This window comes from Trichosurus vulpecula, chromosome 8 (assembly GCF_011100635.1).
Source record: "Trichosurus vulpecula isolate mTriVul1 chromosome 8, mTriVul1.pri, whole genome shotgun sequence".
NCBI lineage: Eukaryota > Metazoa > Chordata > Mammalia > Diprotodontia > Phalangeridae > Trichosurus > Trichosurus vulpecula.
In genome coordinates this window covers 82,016,453-82,028,822 of record NC_050580.1, presented here as the reverse complement: position 1 = coordinate 82,028,822, position 12,370 = coordinate 82,016,453, and the positions used below count along the sequence as shown (strand labels likewise).

Sequence of the window (12,370 nt, the reverse complement as noted above, 5' to 3'; positions counted from 1 at the left end):
CAAAGAAAACACAGATAAATAGCATGTTGCAGGTCAATCTAGGGACCCTCGATAAGTAGAGTCTCCCAAATTCATTGGTTGAAAGGAAGGGTTTGAGACTTTTGAATGGGCATTTGCATAAGTCAGGTTCAAGAAATGGGACTGTGGATTTACCCAGACAATGAATTTGCCCCCGGGCATGTGCTTCTCCTTTTGCTCAGTGATCTGGGTGAATGGAAGAGACTGTGAGTCATTTTTACCAGGTAAGGGTGGGGAGCTTACCTTGGACAGTTTTGAGGAAAAAATTTACCTTTCTTTTTCCTTGAACCTCTTGGAGAGTACAACACCTGGGGGAAAAGAATTTCTTTCCCCTTCTCACCACTATCTTCCACAGGTAGTAGTAGCATCTTGCAGCAGAGAAGCACATGATCACATTCAGTACAGTAGAGACCATTGGCATAGTTGAGCCCAGTGGAATTGATGAGAGGAGTTGAGAGGCTGGCACTTGGGGGATCATGCTTGGGAGATCATAAATCTCAGGCCTGGTCCTAGAACCCTGGTTCTTTCCAAAAAGTGTGTAACAGTACTCTAAAGGCAGGATTTCAGCTAAGCCTGAAAGTTTCAGACAGTGGAGAACCACAGCCTAGTGCAGGAGCAAGCCCAGAGGTCTAGCTGAACTTACCCAGAGGGATCTCAGGAAAAGCAACAAGATTTGGAGAATCTCCAACAAAATTTGGAGAAAGAGAAAACATTAGGGCAAGGGGCATTGGAAGGATAAGTAGTGTTGGCCAAGTGTATGCCATCTCACTTGTGAACCTATGAGTGTCCTATATTTTCAGTCAATAAGCAATTATCAAGCATCCACTATGTTTCAGGCATAGCTAGGTGGCACAATAGAGAGGACAGCTACGTGGCACAGTGGATAGAGCACTCAGTGCCTCAGACATTTACTAGCTGTGGGACCCTGGGCAAGTCACTTAAACTTGTTTGCTTCAGTTTCCTCATCTGGAAAAGGAAATGGCAAACCACTCCAGTATCTTTGCCAAGAAAACTGCCCAAAAAGGGTCCTGAAGAGTCAGACAGGACTGAAAATGAGTAAACAACAACGTTTCAGGCCCTGGGCCAATTACTGGGGGATACAAAAAAAGGCAAAAACGTTTGTCTCAAGGAGCTTACAATCTGGAGGAGGGAGGAAGACAACATAGTAACATAGAAACAAAATATGCACTGGGTAAATTGGAGATAATCAGCATAGGAAATATGCTAGCACTAATGGGGACCTGGAAAGGCTTCCTGTTGAAGGTAGGGTTTTAGCTGGGACTTGAAGGAAGCCAGGAGAGAGAAATGAAGAGAGAGAGAGAGAGAGAGAGAGAGAGAGAGAGAGAGAATTGGAAACATGGAGAACATCCAATAAAAATGTCCTGTGTCTGGAGATGGAGTGTTGTGTGACATGTGTTTGTGGGGGAGTTTGCTACTTTGACATTTCAGTGAATATCTTTGTCATCAGCTCGGAGTGTCCTTTGGCTGACTCTCCAAAGGTAAACGTAGAGGTGGGGGCTCTTGTGCTACAGCGGTTTAAGAAGGTTGACCCACAGAGTACTTTCAATCTGTGGTAGTGGGAAGGGGGCATCCATCAGCCTGTGCTAGTTGAGGGGTGCTCAACACACCACACACACGAGTCGCATAAATTCACAGGCTTAGCTTGTGACTGCCAGGCGGCTCCCAGGGCCCCAGGAGACTGCGAGGGCGGCGGGACAGGGCAGCCTAGGAGCATGAGGGGGACACACCCGCCACCCACCCCCAGAGACCGGGGGAAGCCTCTGGGGAAGGGGCGGGGGGGGGGGGGGCTGCTCAGGGGCGGCCGCGCGCATGCGCCACTCCGGAGGCTGCCGGAAGAGCCGGGGCTACCGGGCCGGCGGCCGCCAGTGCCGGCTGGCCGGGTCTACGGGATGGGCGGCGGGGGCGCTGTGACTGCCGAGCCGCAGGAGCCCGAGCTCCTAGAGCCGGCGCTGCAGGCTCCGGAGGAGGAGTCCCTGCAGCTGAGCGTCTGCCCGGAGGAGGAGGCGGCGGTGGCAGTGGCGGACCCGGCCCCTTCGCAGCCAGCTGCTGGCGGTTGCTGCCCCTACGCCCTCCGAAACGAAAACGCCGGTGAGTGCGGCGGGCTGTCCCCGAGGTCCCGGCCCGGGGTGAGGCTGGGGAGGCCGGAGAGACACGGATCGAGCATCCCGACCTCCCACAGGAAGGGTGCGGAGCCTGGCAGGGCTGTGCCCACCTGGGGACCTCCCCCGTAGCCGCGCTCGTCCGGACAGCGGGCCCCCAGCACCTACCCCTGGCGAGAGCGCGCGGGCGCCTCACGCCTGAACTTGAACTTGACCAAGTGCGGTCAAGTGCGGTCGTGACAGCGCGTCCGCTCTCCTCCAGCGTGTCTGGCGCCGGGGAGCCCCCGGCCCCGGGGAGCGAGGGGTCTGAGCAGAAAAGGGGGGGGGGAATCATGCAGTTCTGTTAGCTCGGGATGAACGCCAAAATGCTGCTTGCTTCGCAGACCCCTGCCCCTATTTAGAAAAGTTAGTTATCCCCCTTTTCCCATCTCCAAAATTAGTTTCAGTAACAGCATGGATGGAGCACCCAATTAGGTACCGTACAGCGGATTAGGCTAGAAGTAGAGAAAGTAGAAAAAAAAAGTCTATAGAATGTATGGAATTAGGCTGGAAGGCAGTGGGAAAAGTATAGACAGTACTAACAAATTCTTTATAGAATGTATAGAATTAGATTGGAAGGCCCTTTGCATGTAGTATGCACGGTGGAAAGACGGATGTGCTGGGAGCAGACCCGAGTTTTTGTCCTACCAACTCACTTTGTAACCTTGGACAACTCACTTCCCTGCTCAGGCATTGATTTTCTCATCTATAAAATAGGCAGGTTAGAATAAATACTTGTTGGTTGGTTGGTTATATGGTCCCTACAGTAAGTACCTCCCAGGTCTTGTTACGGTCCATAATCCAGTCTCTCCTTTGACAAAGGTGGGGTGTGTGGTTGAGGGTGTGTCTCATTCTTCAACTCTGCAACTGATGAGTTATGCCATCTTATCTACCTAATAATTGACTGTTCTAGTATAATGCTGAGTGGGTTATTTTCCAAACCCATAAAATTATTTATGATATTTATTGCTGGCAATTGCTTAATAACTGTCGTTTTCTCTACCATGGAATTGCATAATTGCTTATTCTATGAAATAATGTGGTGAGATTTAATTATCTTTTTGGAAGATAATGATGATCACTCTTCATTTCAGAAATGATTACTATATTGCCAAATGATTGAAGCTAAATAATCACGTTAAAATACATGGAGTACCTCCAGCTTTCTTCCCCTCCCCTTGCGGGTTCACAGGCATTACAAAGTATTGCACATGTTTGTGGACTTTTTCAATGTAACCATCAAATGTGCTGATGTTTTTGTTTTTTTTTTCCGTGCTTAATAATAATGCAGTTTGTGATATGGGATGACTTTCTGGAGGGAGGTAGGGAAGGGATACTGGGGATAACTATGATGTAATAAAACAGAAGACAGGATGAAAACTTTAAAAAGTTTTAAAAGCCTTAGTGCAGTTTTAAGCATTAGTAGTTTAAAATCTCACCAAGACTTTTGGGACACCCTTTCTTTAGGGTTTCAGTAGCCATTTTTAGTAAACAACGTTTAGTAGGTTTATTGAAACCACTCAGGTTGAAGCAGTTGAGGCTCTTTGGTTGAAACAAAAAGTCATTTTGGAGAACAAACCTTAAAAAGTAAGATTAAATGCCCTTACAGGTTGTTTTCTCTCTCCCTTTCCTTCCCACATATGACCAACTATCTCCACAAATCTTTTTAAAAAGTTTTATCTCAAAAAACATAATCTAATTTCTTTAAGTTCTTTGTAAACTTGAGCATTATAATAATAGCTGAAATTTATAATAGGGTGCTTTGGCTTAACTTCACTACATGGCTTTCATTATTTGGTTTCAAGCATTGTTCTAGAAGAATGTTCTCTTGTATTCAAGTAAAACACAGAAACACATTACAAGGCCAAATGCTACTTTAGGTGATCTTCACTACTGCTTCACTCCGTTATTGCCAGTAATTGAAATGTGACTGTAGTTTGGCAAGGTCTAATCAGTCCAGGGTGTTCATTCCCCTTCTACTTGATGCACTCAGGGCCTTCCACAACTTTTTTCAGACCACCTTTATAGACACTTTGCCAAATTCAGTTTATTATTAATTATTATTGATTAAATAATTTTATATTATATAAATAATAATTAAATGCCTATCGTATGGAAAATACTCTTTTAAGTGCTAAAGGAGATACAGAAGTACTGGGGGCTCCAATCTTTGAGTTTGTAATCTAATAGGGAGGAAGAGGAGCCACTCTCATCATTCTTTGTCTTATCCAGCCTTTCCAAAACCTAGCACTCTTCAAAAGACCCAATTCTAGTGCTTCCACCTCCATGAAGTGTTCTCTGATCATTCTAGTTCCCAGGAGTCTCTTCTCATTGAACTCTTATAACATCGTATCACTTGTTTGGTGGTCACATGCCTTGTGACATCTCTTGTATTGCCTTCCAAGTTACTTGACTCCAAATGTTCTCTAGTTGTTTAATGTGCCTACAACTTATCTTCCCAGTCAGATCTGAAGCAGTTTCAGAGGGCAGTGATAATTTGGTGAGGGGCTTATTAGTGTCTTGTCAGTTTGAATATGATTAATCCCCATCTACTGTCTCTGTATAACCAATCCCAGCCATGCACTCCCCACTTGACTTCTTGGCCCTGTTCCACTTGTCATAATTATGGATGTAATTGTATTATACTTGTGTGGTGTGTGATTAGAACCAAAATACACAATTTAAGTTAAAAGAATTTCTCATGAAGTTAAAATATTTCTTGAAGAAAATGTAATAAAATTAGCCTTTAATGGCTATAACTATGGAATTACAGAAAAAGGGAAGTATTTTTATCCTAGGGTTGGTTTTTTTTTTTCCTTTTCCTATTCTAATCCAGGAGTTCAGGCTCCATGAATGTTTTTCTTTTAAAAAGAATCTATTTTTTTTTGAACCTGAAGTATGAAATTTCAGAAATGTAATTTCTAAGTCCCAACCACAACTGAGGTATGTATTTCACACCAGCTAGTTTCCAAGTCTTTAAATTTCATTCTTCTGGGATGAACTTTGTCTAGTTTCTGTTTCCATACAGAATATAAATTAGGGAGTTTTGGCTACATACATTAATGACAGCTATCTACAAATTAGTCTGCAGCCAAATTTATGCACACAAGTGTCTATATAGTGAGAAAACCCATTCTTAAATACAAGTGATAAATTTTTAGAAATATCCTTGGTAACTGTTTCCATGATTGTACTTACAGTCCAGGCTATGAATTACCTCTCTCATAAAAAAAAAAGTAATGGTCTTCAAAAGTTAAAATATACATGAAAGCTCTTTGGTATTTAGAATTGTAAAGTGACTTACAAATTTATAGAAATAGGGCAGTTTGTTGTGTTTTTTTTTTTTAACAGAGTACTAGCAACATCCTTAAGCAGTAGTGTTTAGTGGCTTACTCTGTACATTCCTGTTTTGAAAATTATAATTCTAGTTTGAAAGTTTACCATGTGGTTGACTTTCCACCCCTTACTGGGAGAACTGAGAGTTAGATGAAATTGTTGTTTCTTGCATAACTTGCTGTTTCTTACATAACTGTGAAGTGCATCAAGGCAGTTGCACTTGAAAATCTAAATGGATTTATTGTTATTAGTTTAAAAAGTTTTAAATGTTTGTGGTACTTTTATGTTCTGTCTTATCCCAGGTCTAATTTACTTGTGCCACAAATTATACTACCACCGGGGAGAAGGCCCTTGGCTATTGCTACTATACCCCACCCCCACCCCTTTTATAGGAATATAAAGGGATATAGACATTTAAGGTTGAGTTTAAAGCTCATGTGATCAGCAAAGGAACCAAGGATCCTAAAGTTATAGATTCAGAGCAGGCAGGAATGTGAGTCTGTTCCAACCTCATCATTTTATAGATGAGGGAACCAAGACAGGTCCCACAGGCAGAAAGTAGCAGAGAAAGGATTTGAACCCAGGTTTTCTGACTTCAAATCCAGTATATCTCATATAAACTTCAGATAATAAAAGTCAAATCTCATTTAAATAAAAATGAAATAGCTGTGTACTTATGTGAAAGGCATTATAATTGGCTCTGTGAGAATTACAAAGAAGTATAGGATTATCTTTCTGTTCTTAAGGCGTCTACTGTCTATCGGGGAGAAGAGACCTGGACATATGAAAAGCTAAATTTAACATTTCAAGATAACCGTAGAAAGGATCTCCGTTTATTAGCTAATGCTGCCTCCTAGTGTTGCTAAAGTGATTCCCTACCATGCCTACAGTGCTTTTACGAAATACATTTTTGTTTTAACATATAGCTAGAGAATACTTCTTGCATTTGAGAGGCTGTAAATACATGTTTTCAGAAAGGCCAATGAAATTTTCCCCTGCCTTGTTGCCTAACCATTTTTCAGGGATTTTCCTGTCTTCTTGGTAAGGAGCTTCCTGGTTTTATGACACAGACAATGTGAGGAGTGAATGGTATTTCTATAATTTTTAAAAATGGCTATGTACAAATATCAGACATGGGAAAAGTTGATGCTTGGGATAGTGAGTGGATGGCTTGAAAGGTAAAGTTTGTGAAATCATTCACCTTTCGAATATATCCCAAATTTCTAACTGAAGTAACCATTTGTGATTAATAGATGTATTTATGAAAACAAAAACTAATTGGAATTTAATCTTTTTTCAGAAGCTAAGAAGAAAGCAGCCTGCCCTGGACTTGGCTTGTTTTATACATTATTGTCTGCCTTCTTTTTCTCAGTGGCCTCTTTATTAGTAAAAAAAATACAAGATATCCATTCATCAGAAATTAGCGCATTTCGATGTGTATTCCAAATGTTATTTGTTCTTCCTTGGTTAATATACAAAAAGTAAGTATTACTTTTAACTGTAAAATGAGGGACTTAATTTTTCATAATTGTCAAATCTAAAATTTGTCTTTTTGTCTATAGAGTATTCATTCACTCCATTAACATTGATCAATAATCTTTTTGTCAATGTCCCTATCCATTACCAATTTTCACTGTGTCTTATACCAATAGAATATATCTGCCTGTAGGAGATTTCCCACCCCGATTTCCATATAAACCAAAAGGAAATACAGTGCAAACTTTTTATTTTCTTACTCCCACTAAGTGGGGAGGTGGAGGTTACAAACAAAGGGGTGGGAAAAGGGAATAAACATATTTTAAGAGTCTACCATGTGCCAGGCACTGTGCTAAGAACTTTACGAATATTATCTCATTTGATTCTCACAATAACCCTGTGAGATAGGTGCAATTTTTATCTTCATTTTACAGTTGAGGAAACTGAAGCAGACAGAGATTAAATAATTTGTCCAGGGTCACATAGTTAGTAAATGTCTGAGGCTGGATTTGAACTCAGGTCTTCTGGACCCCAGTCTAAGCACTCTGTCCACTGCACCACCTAATGGCCACATAAGAAACACACCTGCACACATTTTGAAAAGATGCATATTCCTGAGTAATGGCTTCATTCCTTCTCACACCCATCTATACTACCACCAATTATTTTTCTTTTTTGATATGGTATATTGTTATTACCAGCAGTCTATTCTAAGCACCAATGTTTTATTTTATTATTATTATTATTATTCTAATTGCTATATAATATAATAATTTAATACTAGTAGAATTATCGTAACAGTACAATATGGAATATTATTCTATGTAATAGAATAATATTATTCTGTATAATATAATAACAATATTTTGTATGTAGGACATACAAAAGTACTAAATTAACAGGACATTTGATGCTTACATGGGGAGGAGAGAAGCTAGTCAGTATTGACTGCTCTATCCCTACCAATCTGCTCTCACACTTGTCCTCCACTCTCTCCTTCTGCCTTCCCTATCAGATTGTAACCCTCTAAATCTCATCAGAATGCTATTGGAGGAGAGGCAGACAATGAGCTAGAATTCCTTAGATTGTTTTGGAAACAAGGATGCTTAACTCTTAAACTGAAAACTCAAAAGAAAATCCCAAATATGAACTATATACTTCAATTACTTAAAAATACTTTCCCTCTCACAAACACACATTCAGAGAATCCTGCATTATGTACCTAACCTGAGAAATCAATTCAGTCATCATCCTACCCTATGAAGTGATTTTTCTGTATAATACTTTATTGTGTGAGCAGTGGTTGTCTAGCCTCACTGTTACACAAGACAATCCATTTTTTAGATTGATTAGGACAGTCACTTAAAATGGTTTTTCATTAAGAAGTTAACAAAAGAAATATGTAGATCTAGATTCTAATTAACTTTGTCACTCAATGCCATATAAAAATTGTGGGTCTTAATTTTTTAGTGAATAGGAGTGAAAGTCTAAAAAATATAGGTTTCCAAAAGTCTTTGTGCAATTTTAAGCCAAGCTACTAAAGCTTAAAACTGCACTAAGACTTTTGGGACACTTTGTATTTTAGAGATGATAGCCCACTAAGAATCTGATAAGTATTGGGTGTTTGTGAAGGTGGGGTTATGGTTTGTGGAATGATATTTATTATGCCAATTTTATTTTAGACTTTTTTTTTCCAGTTTCTTTAAAGGCACAGTCTAATCCTCTTAACTGGTCATGTGTGTCACTGAGATTTTGCTAAGAATGCCTCTTAAGATGGGCACTTCCCCCAATGCTAATGCCAGATATTCACAGATAATGCACTCCCAAATCTAGTCTCTTAGAAGGGTATCCAGCTCTGACACCTATCATCCACACTTTATCCCATGATTACTTATCCATTAATATATTCATCTGTTTAATTTGTTAATAATAATAATAACAGCGTTGATCAGTCAATAAACATTTATTAAGTGTACTTTGGATATGAAAAGAAGCAAAAGACAACCCCTGCCCTTGAGAATCTTACAATCTAATGTCAACTCCTGGAGCTGACATTTGGGTCCCCAGGGTACACAGTAGGCATGTAATAAATGCTTGCTTGTTTGATATCAGTATCTTTGTTGATTGTGATGATTGTAGTCAATCTTCAAGTGCTTTATATTACAGAAAGTTTTCCAAACTATGGAGTTGGATTTAAAGGCAACAGCTGCTCAGGTGATTCTGGCCAAAACATTTTAATTCTTCAATTCTTTTCCACTTTATATCTCATATTTTCCGTAGTGTTAGCCTGTCTTGTAGAGCACATCCTCCCCAGACACACACCCAGCTAACAATACATATTACTCATGAAGTGAGTTTCCTTTACAGAGTTACTGAAATTTGCAAATCATTATTAAGTTAATGTAATGTGCTTTTCTCTATTTTGATTTACAGAACGGGGTTTTTGGGACCAAAAGGCAAACGAATTTTCCTTTTGCTCAGGGGAGTCTTTGGTTCCACAGCGATGATCCTTCTCTACTACGCTTTCCAGTTAATGCCCATCGCTGATGCCACTGTTATCACATTTACTACCCCAGTTTTCACTTCGCTATTTGCTTGGATATATCTCAAGGAAAAATATAGTCTTTGGGATCTTTTCTTCACTCTCTTTGCAATTGCTGGTGTGGTGCTTATTGCAAGACCTCCATTTTTGTTTGGCTACAACACAGCAGGGATAGAAGAGAACCATTCCAACCATCTCAGAGGAGCATTAGCAGCTATAGGTGGTGCTATGTGTGCTGCTCTGACTCTTGTTGTCCTAAGAAAGGTGGGGAAATCTGCGCACTATCTGCTGAACATTTGGTATTATGTAGTGATTGGACTGTTGGAATCTGTCATTGTGCTCATCATAGTGGGTGACTGGCGTCTACCTCATTGTGGTTTAGATAGGCTGTTTTTGGTATTAATAGGAATTTTTGGGTTGGGGGGGCAGATATTTATCACTAAAGCAGTTCAGGTAGAAAAAGCAGGGCCTGTGGCCATAATGAAAACAATGGATATAGTCTTTGCTTTCCTACTTCAGATTATTTTTCTTAATAAAATACCAACGTGGTGGACAGTGAGTGGTGCCCTTTGCGTGGTAGCCAGCAGCTCTGGAGCTGTCATTCGCAATTGGTGTGAGAATTCCCAAGTGAGACATCAGCACTGAGATAGACTTGTCAGGTAGAACTTCATCCCAGTAACACAGAAAATTTTAAGATGTATTTTTATTAATTGGTCATACTACAGTTTATAAGTTTAGAAATAGAAGTATAATTTTTGAAAACAGCATATGTTTTTAATAATTTTAAATAACTTGGCTAGTTTGGTCTCCCTGGTATCATGAATTTTATCAGAAGAAAAAAATTTGATTCAGATTTTTTCATGACTGGAACAAAGAAGTACATGTATAATGCTTTTTTTAAAAAAAGAAATACATTGTCTTTATTGTGAGCACCTGGGTAGGAGAGGAAATTAAGGATAATTTGAGCAACATGAGGGCCAAATTAGCATTATATTAATTAAGTGAATAAATATTTACATTTATAATTTTTAGCATAGTAAGCAGAAACTTAAAATAGAAGTCTTGAATTTTTTTATAGTGCAAATCTATTTTTTTAGACCAAAGTTTAGATCTATAAAGTGCCTTTCCATGCTAATACTAGAATTTACACAGGCAAAAGCTTCATATTTTTTTAAAAGGCGAGAAGTCCTAGAGTCAAATTTGGCCAAATGTTTAAGTAGCCACAGTAATTAGAGCTACAGCCTACAATTTTAATTTTCCTATGTTATTATGTAAAACTGCATTCAAATTTTGATGTTTATGGTCTCTCATTTCAGTTTTTCAAATGACATAGGGGCAAAATATTTTAGCCACATTTACAGCCTAAAGCGATTTCTTCCCCAGAAAAGGTAGTTTTCTATAAATCTGTTCTAGATATTTAAAGCAATACCAAGTGGAAATCTCTCAGGATTTTAGGTAACTTTTTAAAATTACTTTTTATAACAACCTCTAAACCAAAAACATGGCTTAGAGAACTTTGGTGTACTTTTAAAAGCCAACTTTTCTAAGCAACATTAGTCATCTTAATTTGTGAGAAAAAGCAAAGTTTTTTTTTCCAGTGGAATTGAAATGTGGTACCTTATTTTTTTATGTCAGAACCTTTTGTCATTATCTTGATGACACCTTGAATGGAAAAAATAAATATTTCACTGCACATAAAAATGATCGATAAATAATTGCTGGTATTTGATTGTATGTTAAATGTATTAAGTCCATTTAAGTTAAATGGCACCAGGGATTTAAATAAAACATCTCATATGTAGCATTCTGTCAAGCCAGAATTTACCATGCCTTCAAATGGAAGAAACTGTAATATCCAGAAATCCTTTTAGTATCTTACTTGCTAAGTAACTTAATGTAAGATGGTTGGATTTGGGGGTGGAAGGCCTGGTTTTCAATTCTGATTTTTGCTGCTCATAGTTTTTGAGCCCTGGCCAGGTCACTTCAGAGCTTTCCATTTCTTCCCCTGTAGAACATCTAGCTCCAAATCTTATGAAAGTAGTATGACCTGTGTGTTGGTCCTAAGCACCTCTCTAATGAGAATATGATGACATTCAACTCCCTCACTACCCCAAGATGACTTTCCTGTTGGCATAACCCTTGAACCACTGAGTTGGAATAATGCAGCTTCTTTTCCATTTTCTGGTCATTTATTCTGAAGGAGCAGGGATTTGAGGTCCTGATGCCTTTATGAGATTTTATTTTCCTTTCTGGAAATAATCCTGAGAATATATTTTTTTCCTCTCAGTCCTTTCTGACTGAAGAATTGCAAATGAAGATTAAACAAAAATTAATTTTTGCCTATATAACTAACCTGGTCCATAGTATGTTAATTGAAATGTTTGTAGAAATCTCAGTTCTTAATTGTCTCTGAAATCATGTTAGAATGGGGATTTCAGAAATTATCAAATCCATGGATTCTCAGAGTATGATTGGGGAACCCCTGGGCATCCTGAGACCCTTTCAGGCGGTCTGTGGGTCAAAACTAATTTGATAAAAATACTAAGATATTTTAACTTCTGATATGATAAATGTCAATAGATAGAAGCCTCACAAAAGCTCTTTGGGGGTCCTCAGTACATTTTTTTTTGGGAGGGCAATTGGAATTAAGTGACTTGCCCAAGGTCACACAGCTAGTAAATGTGTCAAGTGTCTGAGGCCAGATTTGAACTCAGGTCCTCCTGACTCCAGGGCCGGTGCTCTACTCACTGCGCCACTTAGCTGTCCCCTCAGTACATTTTTAAGAGTCTAAAAGGGTCCTGAGACTCAAAAGTTTGAGAACCCACTGACCTATTGTTCC

The 12,370-nt window shown here is 39.3% G+C and overlaps 1 protein-coding gene across 1 annotated transcript; it reads left to right on the top strand.

Moving 5' to 3' along the window:
• The first annotated feature begins 1,827 nt into the window (after nucleotides 1-1,827).
• Nucleotides 1,828-12,162, top strand: SLC35G1 (solute carrier family 35 member G1). The gene is made up of 3 exons (XM_036737206.1): nucleotides 1,828-2,127; nucleotides 6,814-6,994; nucleotides 9,423-12,162. The coding sequence occupies exons 1-3, from the start codon at nucleotides 1,929-1,931 to the stop codon at nucleotides 10,174-10,176; spliced, it is 1,134 nt and encodes a 377-aa protein (XP_036593101.1). The 5' UTR covers nucleotides 1,828-1,928; the 3' UTR covers nucleotides 10,177-12,162.
• Nucleotides 12,163-12,370: the final 208 nt, after the last annotated feature.